At 32.5% G+C, this 22,202-nt stretch overlaps 2 protein-coding genes across 2 annotated transcripts; one reads left to right on the top strand and one right to left on the bottom strand.

Moving 5' to 3' along the window:
- Positions 1-568: 568 nt before the first annotated feature.
- LOC128188561 (uncharacterized) lies at positions 569-15,813 on the top strand. The gene is made up of 8 exons (XM_052859684.1): positions 569-695; positions 3,571-3,653; positions 4,139-4,317; positions 5,562-5,669; positions 6,044-6,089; positions 11,447-11,568; positions 12,135-12,182; positions 13,028-15,813. Exons 2-8 carry the CDS (start codon positions 3,589-3,591, stop codon positions 14,173-14,175), a joined length of 1,716 nt encoding a protein of 571 aa, XP_052715644.1. The 5' UTR covers positions 569-695; positions 3,571-3,588; the 3' UTR covers positions 14,176-15,813.
- A 139-nt stretch (positions 15,814-15,952) lies between these two features.
- Positions 15,953-22,016, bottom strand: LOC128188562 (protein C3orf33 homolog). The gene is made up of 5 exons (XM_052859685.1): positions 21,859-22,016; positions 20,566-20,625; positions 20,052-20,214; positions 19,645-19,784; positions 15,953-17,281 (listed from the first exon to the last, which is right to left on the bottom strand). The coding sequence occupies exons 1-5, from the start codon at positions 21,940-21,942 to the stop codon at positions 17,003-17,005; spliced, it is 726 nt and encodes a 241-aa protein (XP_052715645.1). The 5' UTR covers positions 21,943-22,016; the 3' UTR covers positions 15,953-17,002.
- Positions 22,017-22,202: the final 186 nt, after the last annotated feature.

Raw genomic sequence — 22,202 nt, 5'->3', positions numbered from 1 at the left:
TAGCATGCTTTATGTTACGAGCGGCTCAAGACACAAACGAAAACAGCCTTCATCCCATAAATTTAAAGTCCTCGTATGGGCTGAGATATTAGTAATAAGAGCTGTAGTAAATTCAAAGCTGACATATCAATTCCATTACCTTAATTTTTTAGTACAGGGTACATAAATATAACAATGCGCTTTTTTCATAACAAGTAAAATATGTTTATATATTTGAAGAGAAAATATGTAAAACTATAATTATTTTCTATAAAAACAATAAGTGAACAATATATTTCATATCATATTTAACAAACTTCAGTTGTTAATTAGTTACCTTATACCACTATACACAAGCTAGTCATGATTAAAACTGACGCGGGAGTCTGTCAATGCTTTAAAGAGGTACATGCCACGAGCACCTGATGTTACTGCAGTATTTTTTTCTTGCAGGTATACCCATACCTAGAATCCAAGGTGTATTTTTGGTATACCATTGAAATGTTATAAAATACGAGAAAATAAATAACGTTAATTGTGGGGAGTTGCGTCCGTTGTCCTGGGGCGAGATGTCCTGGGGACGAGTTGTCTAGGGGTTCTAAATTTAGACGTCTTTCTAGTGTGGGATCCCAATGATTAAAAATAATGGATATTACTCATGATGTTGTATATTCGATCGATTAGAAGTATTGTACACTAAATTCTCAGGTCTCAAGGTAAGCGCTTCATTCACTTTATCCTGCTTTATAATTATTGTATAGTAAAAACCGCTCTGTAAAGTACATGTAACAAGTGCTTCGATCATCATGGCGAATATTTCAGACAAGGAGTGTCCAAATGAGAAAATAAAATCTTTAAACACTAGTCCACTTCATTGATTTTATCAGTGTAAAAGTAAAATAGATGTATGTTATAAAATGGTCAAACAAAATGTATTTTCTTATGTTTATCATTAATTGACATGATTAGCATCGTGTAAGTGACGGCTTAAGCTTTCAATGGATGATGAGGATGATTCATGAAGTGGAATTCTACAAGTCAAATTTACTCTCAAACATTAGTATGTCCCTTGAATGCTGTTATAATAAGATTCTCACAGAACCATTTTTGCATTTTTTTGTTTGTAACTTTGTCATTTAACATTAAATAATATTTGTTTACATTAGTTATTTTGATTCTCACAGGATTGGGTTTCTCTAAAAGTTAAGAAAAAACAAATTCTACCGTACTAGGCTAATAAAGTTTTCACAATAATTATTGTGTATTGAATAGTCTACGATTTTGTGTATTACTGTATGATAATAAACAAAGAAGTTTATGAGTTTTTAATATCTAATGTATCATAACCCCGACGACTAAAGTCTGACCCCACAAAGGGCAAAATTCAAATTACATTTAGAAGACTCTAAAATCAACATGTACAGGGATTTTACTATTGATCATCACGAAGTCGATAACTGCATGGTGCAGTAAATCGTAAAAACTCGGCAAATTCGGGGTGTGCTAAAACGCACAAAACAAAATGTTTTGGGTTCTACATAATGATATAATCTAATGGATTGAAAAATAAGAATTAACTATTTAAAGTATGTCAAGTTTTATCTAAAATTATCAAGAAATAGGGAAATATGAAAAGAAACCATTAAATTTTAGCCGATAACTGGTGCAGTGCCAGTAGAGTTACCTCTGAAAACAAATATGACATATTTCATCATTTTCAAATTGGTAGGTATTTTTAAATTATCTCATTTGTTAAATGGGTTGCACTGCTTTACTATTTTAGCTTCAGTTGTTTAGATGTTTCTCTACACGTGAGTGAAGGTGGCATATGGCAGGATAGTGTACTATATCTCATTATTGAAGGAAATGGGTTAAAATACTCTGTTCTAAGTTGTTGCTTTCTACCACTTTTTGCTTGAGTTTTCAATAATCATAAATGTTATACCTTTGTGCTCAAACTATGTTCATCCACTAAATAGAAACGCTCCCTCTACCGCTTCAGGTTTCAATACACATCCAAAAATAGAAAGTCTTCGGGGATTTTGCATTGCATCAGCCATTAATAAGCCTGGATGATAACGTTAAAAAATTGCGCGAGGTATCCCAAGTACTTCTGAATATAGAAAAGATGTATATTAAACATTTCCCATTAAATATAAATCTGCGTAAGAAATTTTTTTTCGATCCTGTGAACTTTTATGAGTGAAAAATGATAATTGTTCAATAAAGATATCTTGGACATATTCCCTTTTTATCGATTTCAACTATATTTCTTTCACAGGTATGTGTATTTTTATTAAAAATCATCAAAAAGTGACGGATGCAATAACTTGGGACAGATTATAGAAGAATTAACTTTGAATTGAAATATGATGAAAACAAGTCATATTTACAAAAATAGTAAAGATAATGTCATATTTACAAAAATAATATAAAGATAATGTACATTGCACAGAAATCAATCATTTTCAATATTAGGACTGGGACGATTCTGTCGTGACGCCGTGACATCTCCACTTGTAAAATTTTCAAATAAAACTGTACATTTTTTCTTAATTTTTCTTGCGATCCTACGGCGATTCCATGAATTTAACAACGCCGTGGGGACGCAGCTTGGTGTTACAGGGCCTTTACTTTTTGACGAACTTTAATGAAAATAGACAAACCTGTCAAAGAAGTACAATTTCAATCGATATAAAGGGGAAAATCCTAGATATCTTTATAAACACTTCATCTGTTTTTACACTGAGGAATTAAAAAGAACAAAAAAAAATTCTAATGGAGAATTATAATGGGAAATGTTTATAAATATCTTTTCTCTGTTCAGAATTACTCGGAACACCCTGCACAGTTTTTGAACATTTTTATTCAGGTGTTTTCATGTCTGCATGCTGCAATGCAAAATCCCCTTAGACTTTCTATTTTTGGTTGTGTACGTAAACCTGAAGCCAGGGGCGTTTCAAAACAGATAATCAGGACTATTTCATTCAAAAGGATAAACATAGTTTGGGCAAAGAGGTATTTATGATTATCCAAATAACAAGCAAAAAGTAGTGAAACAAACAAAAATTGAAATTGCATATTTAGTGTTTTTTTATGAATGAAAAACCCCGACTTTATCAAGGGTATATTTGCAGAATCATATTAATGGTATAGGGACCATATGGTTCTGGTTTACAAAGTTTTTAACACAAAATATATCTTCTATAATTACATTATGAGATAAATTGATACAATTACAAATTGAAATATATTTTTGTCAATACTGATTTTCTTTTCTTTATAAATTTATGTAAATAAGTGCATTACTATGTCTACTCTTATAGTATGTTTAGGAAAGTTCTACTTTAAAAATTTAGAGGCATTCTTGCATTAAGCTGATCATGTATATACATCGTAGATCTACTGGTATGCATCATTTAGATTTCATGTATTTTAATATTACCACTTTATGAAAAATTAATCTACAATGCAAGGATAGCGAAATCAAACTGCTTGACACATTTGTTTTCACTTTCACTTTAATACTGGTATTCCAACAAATTCAGAGCTTTGTTTTACATTATGCCTTTTTTTTCTCGGGGCTTACAGACACACTCCGTGGAATCAATGGCTGCAGTGTCTGTCGTGCAGTGCTGGCTGATATTGACTTCTGTGATTTGTCTGTTTAATTGGTAAGTAGTAACTGCTAGAATGCAGTGCATTATTATGCATACTGTAAAACCATGAATTCCAGAGTCTAGGTAAGTGTGTAAATGGTAAACAGTTAACTTGAGTCTTAAGTGGAAATTGTAGCACAGTAAGACATCTTTATATGAATTGTAAAACAGATTATCAGCAACTTTTTAGAAATGCTTTTGTATGCTCTTTATTTAGATGTACATGCTAACGTATAAACAAGTACTTTACAATGTGAAATAGTATTTTAAGTATAATTACCGGTACATATAAATGGATATGTTAGTGTGACACAAGTACTGCTATCTGTCTTTCATTACCTTGTTAACTGGATTTTTGGTAGAATTGTTCTGATATTTAAGAATTTTAGAAATTACTATAGGTCATAAAACAATCAGAATGATAAAAACCCAGACACTATTTATAGTATGTTTGTTTAGATTTATATATAGTTACATATTTTGATTCATAAAAACTTTAGGGTAGAAGCCTCTAAAGCTGGACATAAAGTAGATACATGTCCAGAGACCAAGGACCTCTGGGAGAGCCGGGCAGCTAGCGAGTCCGCCAGCTGCGGGGGAGTGAGTGAATACCACTGTCTGAGGGACAAAGATGGCAAGAAACGAGAACTTTGTTTAGAGAAGACCCGCATCCTACAGGGTAGGAACACAAAGATAAAGAGAGTTAGATATTTGCAATATTGAAATTAGCAATACATGTATTATAATTGTATTCATCTAAAACTATTTATTGAGAACAAATTAATGTATTTTACCTTTGAATACAATGTAATCCACCACCCATACATAAGAACACTTAGATAAAAGAAGCATTCTGAGAGTATTGCATAAGCAATACACATCCCCTACTGGTTTGTAGAAATTTGTGAAAACAATGCACTGTTATGCAGAACATCACTCTTACCGTCTCAACAGACCAACCCAATAACGAACCCGATTGTAATTATACAAAAAAAAACTGTCGATTAAATTAACAACACAATGCTTGAAACTATTTTATAGAACTTATTTGTTTGTTAGAAACAATAAAAGGAATGGTCCAAGTAATGCACAATATTATTACTGACTACATACTTTCCTCGTTTATTCAATACACACCGAACCCGATACTGAACCCGAAGATTAAAAGATTGGAATATAAAAAAATAATTTTCTCGAAAATATGTCAATCAGACGCTACAAAAATGTAAACTTGATCTGTAGTTTGACATTTTGAAGCTGTTCAGCAAATTTCATGTTATTCCTGAAACGCATAAAGAAAAAAAGCGTGGAAAACTGAAGTGGGACAGACAGACGGACAGACAGACAGACAGACAGACGGACTGACGGACGCAGAGGAAAGCTATAGTCCCCTCTGGTGAAACTGGTAGGGGACTAATAATAGGAATGCTTTCTCTAGTGATAACAAAATTATAACAGTCATGTACATACTAGCTGAGGTGTGGCCATACCTCTATGTTCGATATGAAAAAAAAATACAGAATCTTAGATGACATGCGTATTGCACATCAGTTTGATATGACATGTTTAGAAAAATTTCAATTTGAAAAGAATTATTTTTTGAATCAAGGAATAAATTTTTTTCGACTCTTAAGGTTTTATGCAGTTTTTTCTTTTTATTAATTTAACTTGAATTTCTTATACACAGTACATGTATCATTATTATCGAAATATTTGATATATATTTAAGATTATATTGGAAACATTAGTTTCAATAATATAGACATGGGGTGGCTTTTTCTACGTTTTGGTGTAAGAAATGCATCCTACAATATGATTAAAAGCAGTCTAAGAGATTAAACATGTAGCCAAAAATTGGTTACAGTTTAACAGGAAAGTTTTAACTCTACATGTACAGTTGTTTCTATTTACTTTTTTAAATAGGAAACTGCCCCATCGTTACAGAGAAAGGATTCTTAAACTGGGAGCCCTGCAATGAGTCCCTGCCAGGATGTCCCAACAACCATTACCTCTCAAATGAGGTCTATAAATGTAAGAAATGTGTCAAGTGGTTAATGTATCGCAGTCAAATGCACAAGTAATACTTAAAAAAAATTGTCATTAATAAAACTTTAAGTTGTAACTCTACTTAACATTAACAAAATCAGTTTGAAAAACAGTATTTGCATGCAAAAAAACTAGGCCTAGTTTACAAGAACTTTATCATCTTACTGGAAGTTTATTCCTTTTAACAATTAATTATTATTCATAAATTTTGAAGACCAAACAGAGAGATTTGGTTAAATAAATTGTTTCTGCAAGCCATTATTTTTTCTTGAATTATGAAATTTATATGCAAAATACATTTATAAGTTGGTTAACAGCATATTTAAGTTTTTTATAAGGATTTTTGTTTTTATCTTTAGTTCCTTTCTGTTTCGGGAACAACACTTCATCTTCTATCAAGTCTGAGTAAGTATAGCAACAGTAAAACATGGTTATAATGAAGTGCCAGGGACAGGCAATTTGGCTTCGTTATAAGTGTAAAACATTAAATCTGTCAAGTTTACAACATACAATATAGTCACAGGGAATAAAAATCACTATGCTGTGAGCGTCAATTCATAATAAGCATGTTAGCTATAACTGTGATTTACTGTATGGGGTCTTTACAGTAGTAGCTGAGGTAGCAAGCATCAGCCACTTAAATACTGCTTTAAAGCTGAATGTGGCTTGTAAAGAAAGATTAGCCACTTAATACCGCTTTAAAGCTGAATGTTGCTTGTAAAGAAAGATTTACATGTATACATGCACTGGTGTGGCTACCATGTTTTCTTCACTAACCCTTATTTTTAATACTTTATAAAGCTTTTAAAGAATTTTTTATTACTATATGTATTGGGGAGCTTACTGCTTAACTCGTGTAAATTTCCCACAGGCATATATATTTAATAACCACATATACAGCTAGTATAATTATTTCTAAGATATAAAGGGTGTTATTATATGATTGATTAACTCCTAGCTCTCTGATTGGCTCATGTCAACTATTTAAAAAAAATTATTATGTTATATTCACCTGCATGTGATGAAATATCGCGTGTCTTAAATTGTTTGGCTATGGCTTCAAAATATAATTTTCGCTTGATAACACTCAATTTGATATGTCTGTATCAATTTATCACTGAGTCATATGTAATAAAATAATTATTGCTGGTTTTTAGCTCACCTGAGCTGAAAGCTCAAGTGAGCTTTTCTGATCAAAATTTGTCCGTTGTCGGCGTTGGCGTCGGAGGCGTTGTCGTTGTAAACTTTTCACATTTTCTTCTTCTTCTCCAGAACCACTGGGCAGATTTCAACCAAATTTGGCACAAAGCATCACTAGGTGAAGGGGATTCAAGTTTGTTCAAATAAAGGGCCACGCCCTCTTTAAAGGGGAGATAATTGAGAATTATTGAAAATTTGTTATTATTTTTCAAAAATCTTCTTCTCAAAAACTATTTGGCCAGAAAAGCTTAAACTTGTGTGGAGGCATCCTCAGGTAGTGTAGATTCAAGTTTGTTCAAATCATGGTCCCCGGGGGTAGGGTGGGGCCACAATAGGGGGATCAAGTTTTACATAGGAATATATAGAGGAAATCTTTAAAAATCTTCTTCTCAAAAACTATCTGGCCAGAAAAGCTCAAATTAAAATGGAAGCATCCTCAAGTAGTGTAGATTCAAGTTTGTTCAAATCATGGTCCCCAGGGGTAGGGTGGGGCCACAAGAGGGGGATGAAGTTTTACATAGGAATACATATAGAGGAAATCTTAAAAAATCTTCTTCTCAAAAACTATCAGGCCAGAAAAGCTCAAATTAATATGGAAGCATCCTCAGGTAGTGTAGATTCAAGTTTGTTCAAATCATGGTCCCCGGGGGTAGGGTGGGGCCACAATAGGGGGATCAAGTTTTACATAGGAATATATTGAGGAAATCTTTAAAAATCTTCTTCTCAAAAACTATCTGGCCAGAAATGCTCAAATTAAAATGAAAGCATTCTCAGGTAGTGTAGATTCAAGTTTGTTCAAATTATGGTCTCCGGGGGTAGTTGGGGCCACAATAGGGGGATCAAGTTTTACATAGGAATATATAGAGGAAATCTTTAAAAATCTTCTTCCCAAAAACTATCAGGCCAGAAATGCTTAAATTAAAATGGAATCATCCTCAAGTAGAGTAGATTCAAGTTTGTTCAAATCATAGTCCCTGGGGGTATGGTGGGGCCACAAGAGGGGGGTGAAGTTTTACATAGGAATATATAGAGGAAATCTTTAAAAATCTTCTTCTCAAAAACTATCAGGCCAGAAAAGCTCAAATTAAAATGGAAGCATCCTGAGGTAGTGTAGATTCAAGTTTATTCAAAGCATGGTCCCCGTGGGTAGGATGGGGCCACAATAGGGGGATGAAGTCTAACATAGGAATATATAGAGGAAATCTTTAAAAATCTTCTTCTCAAAAACTATCAGGCCAGAAAAGCTCAAATTAAAATGGAAGCATCCTCAGGTAGTGTAGATTCAAGTTTATTCAAATCATGGTCCCCGTGGGTAGGATGGGGCCACAATAGGGGGATGAAGTTTTACATAGGAATATATAGAGGAAATCTTTAAAAATCTTTTTCTCAAAAACTATTCGGCCAGAAATGCTCAAATTAAAATGGAAGCATTCTCAGGTAGTGTACGAAGGTTGTCCCAAAATAGCGTAGACAAGTGGCGTTATTCAGTTAATCGAAGACAAAGGAAGATGAAATTTGTGCCACAAAGGGTACAAGAAATTGGCATTCAAATAATGTTTTAAAATCGAATATTGTTTGAGATTAAATTAGTGAAATGAAAGCATGTTAGATCAGAAATTCGACATGTGGCGCAATGTCAAAAAAAAAGAATTAAAAATAACATAATGAATTGAAAATTGGGCGGAAAAGTACTTTTTGAATGAAAAAAATTCAAATAAAACATACACGGATATTTGATAAAAGTTCTATTATTTACTCAGAAAATGTTTTGGCTATAACAAAACTATTAAATATTTTATAGCGCGTTTTTGGACAAGTTGAAAAGTTAACTAGTAATAAAATGACGTTGTCAGCGTTTAAGGCGGCGCAGCAGTAACTGATACAATTTTGTAAAGACCATGAAATAAATCCTAAGCGGCTTTGGAAGTAAATGAAATTAACAAAATCGATGAGAAATGCGTTTTATGAATAAGTAGTTAAACAACATTCAAAATATTTGAACAAGATTGATGACAATAAGTGGAAAAATGAAACCCCGAACGATATCAATGGACGTCAAAATGTTGAACGACACATTTCGGTAAGACGGACGTTAGACAACAAATAATACAGGACAAGTTTGGAGCCGACAGATCGTTTGTACTTAAAAAATATTAAAAAAAAAAAAAAACCTAGAAATATATATTGAATGTGCATGCTGGGTACATGTTTAAAGATATTATTTTTTCTAAGACATTTTCGGAAATAAAACGTAAATGTTATCGTAAACAATGTGGATGGTTTAGGAACAACGTAAAACTGGAAATTTTCGACGTCGCACATTGCGCCGCCTGACAAAACTTGTTGTTACTAATTATTTATTTTCTCGAGAAATAAATAAAGTACAGATTTGAACTTTTCAGCATTTTTTGCCAAAGGGTCATTGAAGAAAACATAGAAGTCTAATGAAATTGCAGTGAACAGATTGTGAATTATGTGTCTTGTCTACATTATTTTGGGACAACCCTCGTAGATTCAAATTTGTTCATATCATGGTCCCTGTGGGTAGGGTTGCTGGGTGGGGCCACAATAGTGGGATCAAGTTTTACGTAGGAATATATAGAGGAAATCTTTAAAAATCTTCTTCCCAAAAACTCTCAGGCCAGAAAAGCTCAAACTAAAATGGAAGCATCCTCAGATAGTGTAGATTCAAGTTTGTTCAAATCATGGTCCCAGGGGGTAGGGTTGGGCCACAATTGGCGGATCAAGTTTTACATAGGAATATATAGAGAAAATCTTTAAAAATCTTCTTTTTAAAGACTATTTGGCAAGAAAAGCTTAAACTTGTGTAGAGGCATCCTCGGGTAGTGTAAATTCAAGTTTGCAAAATCACAGTCCCTAGCTGTTGGGCGGGGCCGCGATGGCAGTTTGAATTTTTACATAAGAATACATAGAGAAAATCTTTAAAAATATTCTGGAAAAGTTTTCGGTCCAAAACTCAGTACTTAATTTGAAAGCACAGGTTATGCAGATTTAAGTTTGATGAAACCATGATTCCCTAGAGAAAAGTGGGGCCACGAAATGGGGGGGGGGGGGGGGGGGGGGGGTATAAAGGAATAGAGAAAAATCTTCTGACAGGTACAACAACAAAAGGGGCTTGGTATTTACAAAAAAAAAAGATGTGGATAAAAATTGGCAGATTTTGAAATTTTTTTTAGCAAGATATGCTGTACTTAGTTGTCAAGATATTTTGATACTATACTGCTAATTTGATCAGAGTTAAGGCTCAGGTGAGCGGTATGGCCCCTGGGCCTCTTGTTTTCTATCAGTATGATGATTTAGCTTCCCTCCAGCTCGGTGAATATTGTATGTCTCGGGTAGCTAAATCATTGTATTGACCTCAAAACCAGCAATAATTGTATATTAATTCATCATTAAAATCATAACAACAAAAGGCCAATAGATCACCTGAGTACCAAAGCCCATACACAAACTTGTCAGGGAGTCTCAAATATGCATTTAATTTATTTTTATTCTGGAGTAGAAAAATTATAATATTGTAATGACGACCACCTCCCTGTCTGAAATCTTTCTATGAAACCTATAATTATTGTGCAAAACTTATGTGTGGGAGTATAAAAGAAGATAAATTTTTAACATTGCATGCATTAACACTATACATCCATTTTGGTCCCGCCCTAGAGTTAAAACCCATAGTTCAGTGCCAATCAGCGGACATTAAATTTACAATTTTAGTAGAGGACTTCCTGTGGTTAACATAATTAAGAAGCCTGCATTAACATTAATGACCATATTTGATCCCCCCCCCCCCCCCCCCCCCCCCCCCCGCGACCCAGGACAATTTAGGTAGAGGAGTTCATGGACATCATAACTATGCATGCATATCAAATACATGTATATATTGGAAGAAAATTTTCTAAGATTCAGTACATTTTTACTATATGGCCATAGTGGCCCCACCCTGGAGCCTGAACCCTGGGGTCATGAGTTTAACAATTTTGTTGTAGAGCCACTAGAGGGCTTCATAGACATTCATTTTTTCCCTCACATTACTGGGAGTAATTTTTATTTTTTTTATTTTTTGCATGTTGGCATCGCCTGTGGTGCCCCGGGGGTGGTAGACTCATGAACTTCACAATTCACGTTCTTCTTACCATAGAGATGCTTCACACTAAAAATGCCTTGTATTTTTTATGAAGAAGTTGAAAATGTAAAATTGTTAACACTCAATGCACAGACACACGATGACGGACAAAGACCAATTGCAATAGCTAGGTCAACTGAGTGACTCAGGTGACCTAAAAAAAAAATGTTGGTAATTATTGTCAAATTTTAGAAATTTAAAATAGTTTTGCATCACAAAAATAAAAGCAATTTTTGGTGCCCTGGCCTGAAAACTTAAGTTTCACGTTGTCAAAGTGGTTCAAGATAATCAAAACAGTATTTCTAGTCTGTTTTGATTTGGCCCAGCTGGCATTCTTAATACTAAGAACATATATTATCATTGAGTATTGTTTGTTCAACTGTTTGTAAAATTATATGAACAATTTTTCTTATTCTAGAAATAAAGATACAGAAGAGGACTCAGACATTGAAATAATAGTTCCAGTTGTCATATTTATTGTAGTTGCAGTGGTTGTAGTGCTAGGACTGATATACTACCTAAGGATACAAAGAAACAGAGGTATATACTGGTACCAAATGTACATGTATTTACATTTGCATTTAAAGATATTACATTGTATTATGGTACCCGATCCATAATAGCCCCAGATTCAATAAATCTGGATGCCTAATGTACATGTATGGGCTTCATACTTAGTATACTTAGGCATAATTTTCATGTTTAAGTATCAGCATATTTATACTAAAAAAGTTTCAAAAGTTTTTCTATTCTTAATGATTAAAAACATCTTTCCACTGAAGCATTTATTGATATTCTTGGTATTAAATATTTCATATTCAAAAATGTGCTTGTCCCCATTGACATTAATGCAATATTCATTAGACCTGTAATTAATAAACTGCTTAGGTAAAAACATTTTTGAAAATTTCCCTTGGTAAATCCTTTTCTTCTCTGAAATGCTTCAAGTTAACATCGGAGTATTTAATACATGCGAGTACTCAAGGTAAGAAAAATTAGGGCCAAATATAGATTGGATGCCATAATAAAGTATTGCACTTTTAAATTGAAACATGTTGCTCATTATTTTTGTTCAGTATTTTTAAATATGATTGTTATCATTTTAGGACCAAATTATGAACCTAAGGATGAGGAAGTTTGTCTGATGGAAAACGGTATTTAACAGCAATTTGATTTCTTCTCAATTAAGAGACTGAGACAGATACTTTCAAATAATATTGTTGAGTAAGGATATTATGATATCAAGGTTTAGAAATTAAAAAAATGAATATGTACAAAAATTATTCAACAGCATTGAGCACACCATTTCCACAAACTAGCACATGCAGGCTGACAGTTTATAGTAACCATGGTAACCACACGTGGAAGAATGGCTATTCATTCTATGCAACATGTTGATCAACAATGATGATCAGCTATTTTCTGTTGATCAACATATTTTCCCTGACTTTTTCTTGGATAAATTGAAGAAAACTCAAATATGGATATAAATGTAAACAGTAAAATTCATATGGGCTATGAAGGTATAACGATCATTGCAGAAAAAAATTGTGTAATGCGGGTTTTTAATCTTATTGCAATGTTGTTACCTTCATATTTTTATAAAATCCCAAGAAAGCATTTTCATTTTTATTGAGGGCCACTGACATGAATTATGGGAACCTAATTGTTTTGGTTATAGATGGGTCTAGACTTTCATATACAATTTTGAGGAGTTAAATCCTTCATATTTGTCAAATATATAAACAAGTCCTGTCTGCATGCAAAACACAGTAAAATACTTTTGACGGTCAATACAATGATATTTTTACAAGAGCATATAATTAACTGCTCTGCTTTGCCATGTCATGTACATGTATTTTATATCTTATCTCAATTATTAAAAGGTTATTGCTTATTGGATGATTATTTCAATATCGGATATCCGTCAATTGCAATCATCAATTTTCAATGGTCTGTTTATAGAAATTTCTGTAAGTAGAAACTTTGTTCCTTTCAGATAAGAGATATTCAAGAGCAGAAATTGTGAAAAAAGACCATGTACAGCAAGGACTTGCTGCTCTCCAGAAACATGATGCACTGCTAATTACAGGAATGCTTGGAACTGCGGTCACCAGTACAGCGGAGAGCATCATGAAAGAGTTCTCCAACTCCGAATCACATTCAGGGTGGAGTTTCAAGTTATGTAAATGCCAAGAACTTCCTGTCAAATTTGATCCCAAGACAATATACTTTGTGTATGGTTGGTTTGGACTTTATAACGACAATCCTTGTTCCATGAATGATGTAAAAATTTATTTGAATACTATAAATTCCACTTTGAAGAAAAAACCATTAAATAAGTTTATCATTGGATTGAGATCTGACTTTTACAGACGTTATGGTTCTGATTTGGAAGATTTTGAAGATTTATTTCATAAATCAATGTCATTAGATTCTGTAAATAAAATGCGAGATCAAGGCTATGAGGATCACTTAAAAAATAAAATCAAGAATGCATGCAGTAACAGTGAATGCCTATGTAGAAGATTGACATTTGATATGATCATGGATAAAAAAGAAGGTAAAATTGGAATTCCCCTCAAACTAGCAATACTGACAAATGATCATGATCTGATTGCTACATTCTTGGAGTATAAAAATTTCAAGAAAACGTTAATGGAGAATTTCAAATCATTAAAGACTTCAGACTTGGATCTTTACCAATGTGTTATGTATGTGTGTTTAAAAGGAGATCTGAAATGTTCAGAAGATGTAGACAAACGTTTGGTTAACTCTATGCATTTTAACATTTCAAAGGAAAGCGTTGAACAAAAAATGAGTGTTATGGGAAAATACGTAAGAATGAGGAAATCGGATGAGCGACAGAAAGTTGAAGCTTCCAAAGCTACGTATGTGTTCTGGCATCCTTTTATTTACATTTGTGCTTTTCATGCTTTATTCGAGTCGCACCCAGAAGACGTTGTGAAATATTGTAACCTTGACGCTATCCTACAACTAGTGCGTCCACCAAGTAAAAGCGATCGTAAAACAAACTATTTTACTGTCACTGCAACAGAAGAACAAGTCAAAATATTCCAAGGACGAATCAAAAGTGAAGGACAGGATGAAATGTATGCTGCTCACCCACTTCTTGAATTCAAATGAACTTAAAATGTTTTTTATGTCCGATATTTTGCCTGCCTTGGTAATTCATTGTGCTTTTTGTGCATGCATTTTACATTGAATTGCAATATTTACCTGATGTACTTGCATGTCTGTAATTGTACTCCTAGGTTGTTATTACTGGTATATTACACATTTAGTTTTACCCGACAGTTTTTTTTTTACAAGTACTGTCATATAGATATTAAATTCAATCATCATCGTACTTGTGCACAATCACAAAATCATGGTACATAAAAAACAGAAATTCAAAATAATATTTAATCTGTTGATTGCCAACCTCAATTCAACACAGTTGAAATTAAGCCTATTAAGCATAATTTATGTGAAACAGTTTACATATGTGTATCTTCTGTATATTTACATTCTGCATATATATATACATGTATATATGCATGACTTTCTTATAGTGGCATCATTATGAATGCATGGAAACCATTTATCAAATTATTTCCAAAAAGGGCAAATGAATATTAGCTGTATTACAATTTTTTGAAAAATTATGTTTATACAGTAATGAGAAAAATGAAATTAATACTGGCATATTGTATATATCTCATGGAATTGAAAACCCCAAATATTGTCTAAAAAGTCAATTAAGTTATATAGTTATCGACTGAGCTTCTGAACTTGTCAGTTAATGTAACTGTATATATAATTTTTGTGTTTTGGTTACTCTACCAACCTTTTCTGGAATGAAAATTTATTAATCCCCATCTTGGTATCAAAGATATATTTTTATCATAGTTGTGGAATAATAAATTAGTTGTGTTTAATATATTAATGTTGCAGTGTTCAATGTTTCAATTACATGTACTGAATATGGACAAGTTTGAAAACATGCATTATTTTGATATTGTTGCAGGGCATTTTATTTATCCTTGTCTTAATTCATTTAGTCTTAATTTTTGTCAGCTTCAATAATATAGTCCCACTACCATTGTGTTGTAAAATTTCCTCTCGATCCTTCTAATCCTTCCTTTTATTTTTTGGTGTGTATAACCTACACATATTAATTTATACACACGGTGTGTAGTGTGTACAGCTGTAGCACTAAAAAGAACAAATAAGTATGTAGAAAAGACTACCAGGCACCTATAATTTAACGTTAACTGGTTAATTAATTTAAATACTGGTAATCTAAGAGGTCTGTTGTTGCTGCAGCTGTTGACCTGATGGTGATGTCCATGCACTGGTATGGATCACAGAAGGAGATTATATTTTCTGCCATGACTGTTTTACTGTGATCATCAAGTATTATTGGTCAGCTTTTAAATTTACATGTACAAATACATGTGATTGAAAAATAACAATAGTTTAAAGAATATTTGTTTTTTACTTTTTTATTGCTTATTAATAATTAATTTTTTAGTTCTTGTATTGCATATTCATGTATATGTGGATAAAGTATATATTGCCTATCATGCACTGCACTTAAAAATGTTGTTTGTTGTACAAGTAAATGAGGAGAAATATTCACCGACAAAACAAATGATGCTACATGTATATGTACTTAAAATAACAAAAGAAGTGCTATGAAATAATCTCCAAAGTGCTTTTATATTAATGTCTTAAGATAAGTGCTTACAATAAAACTTTGCTTGGCATTGCCTAATCTAATGCAGACTTTTTGTTTGTAAAACTCCTCACTTCTAAGTGCTAAATTAACCACTTGCTTTAATGAATTAAATTGGCATTATACTGTACACAAGTTATGAAAAGGTTTATCTTGGTCATTCTGTAGGTAATTTAAAAGTACATACCCGGTAATAGGCTCAGACCCAGAAAGTGACTGCAACATGTTGGCAAATACTTGTGCCTAATTTAAAACTTTGTAAACAAGATACGGTAGAAGCAAAACTTGCTTACAGTAAACATGTTGCTTAAAGTGATAAGAGTTAGAATTATATTTATTTTTCAGGTCAAGGTTTATTTTATTGTAAGATCATACTTATATAGATAATAAAAGCCATTAATCGCTCACATTATTTGATACTAGCATCTTTTAACAAATTGCACCTGAGTATTTAAGCAAAGCTTACACAGCCAGTTATTCTAATTTCTTGAAATAATGGACAAGATGCAGAGCAAAAGAGGCTTAAAAATTAAGATTATCGCTTCTTATAATATTTTCCAATCTTGGTTTGTTACAGATCATTTTAGAGTTGACATCTATAACTGCAGCTGACACAGTGAGCATTGGTGAGATTCTTGAAGGCATTAAACATTACCTTACAAACACAAAGAAATATGTTTACCGTACTATAGAATACTTTCAATCTTAAAAATCATTATTGAAAACTATATTTTGCAAGTTGCAAGACTCTCAAAGTTTCATATATATGTTAAATAAAATAAATATATCCACACTCAAATAATAAGAGATATAACGTTAACAGACAGCTATTTTTCCTCTACAGTTAAACTTCCATATCTCGAACACTGATATCTCGAATACAATGGATATGTCGAAGTGATTTGTAAGTCCTAACTACTTATTTTTTAAGTATTCTACTCTCGATATCTCGAATACTTTGATATCTCAGTTTTTAAACAGTACCATCTAGTTCGAGATAACGAAGTTTGACTGTATTTTGAAATTTTCTGATCCAAAAATAATCATGTTAATAAACAATATCACGCTAATTACCAGTAGCTAAAATAATACTCCAGCAACCAAAAATACAGCACGACCCACTTAAATTCACACTGCATGTACACAGTCATACTGGTACTCAAATTGTACACAACGAAAAATACATTAACTAATTCATTAACCATGCAATATGATTTACATGTACATTTTTGTTCACTTTTTGGAGAATTTTCTTTTGATCTTCCTCCACAAATGTACAGTGGATGAGATAATGTGTTTGATTGTGGAAATAGGTGTCCATTTTGTTGGTTCATCTTTGATTTTCCACATTCCTCTTTCCTTTTGTGATGCAATCATTTGATGTTGTAACAGCATTCGCAGTAACTCGTCTTCTGGTGCTGACAAAGAGGAGAGTTGTTCTGGGGTCAAATCCTTGACTTTACAAATGCCTTGTCCAATTAGAGTTGCATTTATACTATGAAGTCTTATGTACTGAAAAAAGAAACAAAATATAGTGTACATTTATTAATCAAAATGCATAGATTTGCATATAAAGTCTTTTATAACACTACATGTATTAGAATTAATAATCTAACACATCTCAACCACACCACAATTCTTATCATTCTATAGATCAGTATCAAAATACATTTTTGTGGTACTGTGTAAAACTAGAGGTACTGTGAGCAGGCTCACAAATGATACACCTCCACCTCCCTGCTAAGAGCAGAAATATTTTAACTCAAGTATTTCTCTATTAAAAAGTGTTGACTGCACCTTTTTGGGAGTTGATTTTTAATCAACTCTCCTATGCAGTCACTCGGACAAACCGAAAGTGAAACAGTGTTTGGACCTCAGCACAAATCATTGCTCCTGACAAGACTTAGTTCTTGAAAATAATTGATGAATTCGATGTGATGTATGCTAAAGCATTGTTTTTCAAGGAAACTTATTTACAAATACCTTAAAAATAGTCAGATTTTAAATGGTACGAACAATTTTAATATTTTTTGTAGTCGTATGTATTTCTACGCCAGAGTTTAATATAGTCTCGTTTAACTTGACGCTCGGCTGTCTCCATAAACCCTTGTTGGAGATTTATGGTGTCAGCCGAGCGTTTGGTTGAACGAGACTATAGTTCAATATTGCTTGGATCCATACAATTTTCGAGAAATATTTCTACCACTGATACATACTTTGATTGAATTAATTTTATCTTTAAATATTATTTAACATGATTCATATGGAGGTTTCTCGACATTCTAGTCGAAAAAGTTCAAAAATTCATATTATAAAAATATGCGTAATTCAAATTAGAAACTACGTATACGTGTACTTGTCCTGCAAAAAAACATATAATTGATTTTAAAATAAATAAACATCGACAAAATCAACTCCCGTCAGTTCTTCTGTACTTTGATTTTGTATAGTGACCTTGAACTTACACAAATTACCAAATCTCAATCCAGGACATATTTACAAGTCAAAAACAATCTTTGTGTCAAATTTTAGCTTCTAATAATTTTCCATTACAATTAGATAAGGCCTATACAGGAATTATACCTTTTTTTTTTTAAATGACTTTGAATTTGCACAACTGGTCCTAGTTTAAGTTCATGATACATTCTCAGATCAAAAGCAATCTTTATGTGAAGAAAGAACTTCCAATGTTTCTCCATTAGAAAGGTATAGAGCAGACAGATTTTTTTTTCAGTGAACTTGAACTAGCCCAAATGATCTTGGGGCAAAATCGTGACACAGCTTCAAGTCATAAGCAATTTTGTGTGAAGTAAGAACCTCCAACGTTTCTCCATAAGAAAGAAATGGATTGGACACAAATTTTGCACTTTTCCTTCCAGTGATCTTGAACCAAAAGCATGACAAATCCCCATGTCTTTAGCAATCTCTATGTGCAGTAAAACCTTCCAATATTTTCCATAAGAAAGATATGGACAGGGCACAAATTTTGCACTTTTCCTTCCAGTTACCTTGAGCTTGCCCAAATGACCTTGAGTCAAAATCATGACACACCCTCAGGTCATAAGCAATCTTTGTGTGCTGTACGAACTCCAATGTTTTTCCGTAAGAAAGATATTGACCGAACACTATCGCACAGACAGACAGATGGACAAGGTGAATCCTTTATAACCCCCTCCCCCCCAAAAAAATTGTTTGCAGGTGGTTTAAAAAGAATTGGTTCTTATGAAGTGATACTCCTTCAGTGTAGGTGTATTACTATATAAATTTGTGTTTCTTAACTAATTACAAAGACATGTATATTATATAATAGCATTGCTATTTTGAAATAAGATAGATTAACTGTCTGCACTTATACACTGAATGTAAGAATTTGGCAGTTTGGGAAAGTTAGGCCTTAGATAAAATAAAACTAAGTGCAATTCGAGGCTGAAATGTTTAAGTAATTGATGGTTGTAGTCAATATACTAATAAAGCATTTGGTTTTAAGTTTTGAACAAGATGTACAGTGCAATGAAAGATAAAGTTAGTCTTTTATTGCTTCTACAGAACATAAAATACATAATCGATCCCCCTAAATCACCCTGTTTCTATTCTGATAGGAATAACACCACACCTAAATTGAGCAAGTATAGATCTGTGAGATTTAGGTATGTCCATAGTAATGTATTTTTCTATTACACTTTGTAATTCATTGTCATAATCATTCAGAAATTCTGTTGAAGCTTGATCTCAGGTGGAAAGATTGATAGGCTTACAAATAAAAAGATGCAACATTTAGATTTCCTTAATTTCATGAAGAGCTGACCAGTTCATATAAGAATCCCTGTCTTTCCTAGCCCAGCAAGCTTGTGAAATGTAATGTATTGTACATGTACCTTGCGGTGAAAGATGTGAGCCTGGACAATAGATTCAGTGATCAAGAGAGGCTGAAACCAGATGATTTTTTGGTCTATGGTGTCTTGGAGCCATTTGCCTCCTAATGGTGACAAGTCCACTAAGGCTAACTCTAGTTGAACTAAAATATAATACATCATGTCATTAGATGATACTAAAATAAAAATGTTTCATACTTGTACATGCTGGTGCAGTTTCTTCTACAGTAATATATTATTAAGTAAATCAGCTGCAGCTGCATTTAAATTGCAAATTAATCTAATGATTCCTAGCTGAATTCAAAAGTTTCTGAAAATAGCTGAGAGATGGAAAAAGGCTCCTGATGAAAAATGCTACAATCAGCAGTACTTGTGTGCTATAAAATATGAAATTTTCCCATTACACTTGCCGTGACTTTTTGGTCTCCATTTAGTTGGTATGATATTAAGGAAAGGTCTGTGCTGCACATGAACTATTCCACGAGTTCCTATTGCTTCCACAAAACACCTTACTCGGACTTTCCTTGTGATGAAACTGGCAGGGATATCTGATGAACTGGCAATTATGTGTGTCTGGAATGTGCAATATTTAATAAAATATGTAGTGCATGTATTTACTACATTACATTTGTTCTATAACCTGCAGGCATTATATACAGAAGCACCGCAATTATAAGATAAATCTATAAAACATTTTATTATAGTAAAATCAGCTTAAAATATACCTTGACTTCATAAAAGAAAGTAAAAATTGAGTCATTTTAAAGTCTATTTTACAAGACTTTTAAAGATTTCAATAAAAGTTTTGATTAATTGCAACTTGTAAGAGTAAAAAGCATGGAATAAGAAAAGCAATCTGAAGTACAAAAACTTTAACAACAATGAAGAACTAATTAATATACATGCATATATTAAGCATTTTACCAATCCTGAATTCTTGACAGCAACGAGGAACCCTACCAGACCAATGCCATACAACAAATTCTGAAAAGTCATCATATACAATTCTATTGAAATGTTATTTATCAAAATTATTGTACATATATCTCATTAGGTGTTTACAATTCAATTCTTATTTTACATGTAAAATTTTATTAATCATAATGATACCATTTATAAATTTGAATTAAACTGAATTTTAAAAAAAATGTGAGAGCTAGTCTTCACATAAAATATTTTTCTTTAAAATCGGCCCTGCAATAATTCAAACTTTAATATTTATTTATTATATCATTAAATATGATTATTGACAGCTAAATAAGGTGGTTTTTTAATTGTCTACCGTACTTATTATAGTTTATGTCCCTTTGTAAAAACAGAGTTAATTGCCCATCATCTGAAAAGATCCACCAGGGTGCGCAAGCATCTATCCTCCAATTCTGGAGGATAAAATCTATCCTCCAAAAACGGAGGTTGCCTAGACCTGTGTAATCACTATCCATAAACTAAAAGCACCACAAGGAAAAAACAAAATTGTTTCAGTCTGCATCAATATGTTAGTGTTGCTTCATAAACTTACAAAATATACATATCACTTCTTATCCTTTTGAGACTATCGGTACCATTGTTTTTAAAAATGTAAAATTGTAAATTGTGCAAGTACACTTAGGTGCCAAAAGTATGTCAACTTTTTCCTTTTCACTATATATTTCATTGAAAAGTAACATTTTTCAAAGATTCATTAAAAAATAACCCCTTGACCAATTTTGAAAAGACTTGGATTGATAAATTTATAATTTCTCTGGTTAATTCTTTTGGCATTATATTAAAATATTTTTTCAACCTTCAGTTCTTGAGATTTGATGTTCACAATCCAAAGTAAATTTTTCGGCTTGCATATTGCGAAAGATACCGGTATATAGTAGAGCACTTTAAAAATATCTTTGTATTGTGTTTGAATTATCATATTTTACAAATGAGTTGTCAAAAACCTACTTCAATGTATGTCAAAAAGTGCAAATTGAATCTGTTTTAATCATTGAAAATTTCTTAAAAATCTGGCAAAAAATAACAAAACAAAAAAACCCTTTTGAATATAGGTCTTGTTTTCAACAAAATAAATAGTGAAAAAAGAAAAATTGGCATAGTTTTTGGCACGTTAGTGTATTATTCTCTTTTGAGAAGTGGATGTAGGCTATGCCTGTCCACTTCTCAAAAGAGAATAGTTAGTGTATCAGCTGAGCTCATACGCAGGCATGTGCAGAGACACAACTTTACCCTTGTCAGTCTAACATTGGAATCTAAAACCTCTGTTATTTTGGAAAATAAACTTGAAGGAGAGTTATCCTCTGAACTTGGCATTGAAGAACCTTCAACTGCGTATATTTTGCACGACCAAAAACAATGCAGACGACATAACTGGAAATGACCTAAGGTAAAGTAAAGACAAACTTTAACATGCGTTCAAATATTCCGGATACATGTACAGTCCAATGTTTTTACAACAATGGATATCAAAATGTTTTGTCTGACAAATCATTTTGTCAATTCATATCGAAAAAATTGAAATTTTTCAAAATTATATAGGGTATTATTTAAAAACTCTAAAAATCATAAAACTT

The sequence above is a fragment of the Crassostrea angulata genome, chromosome 6 (assembly GCF_025612915.1).
Source record: "Crassostrea angulata isolate pt1a10 chromosome 6, ASM2561291v2, whole genome shotgun sequence".
In the NCBI taxonomy this organism is placed as follows: domain Eukaryota; kingdom Metazoa; phylum Mollusca; class Bivalvia; order Ostreida; family Ostreidae; genus Magallana; species Magallana angulata.
The sequence above is the reverse complement of the archived record's forward strand: the minus strand, read 5'-3'. Positions and strand labels throughout refer to the sequence as shown.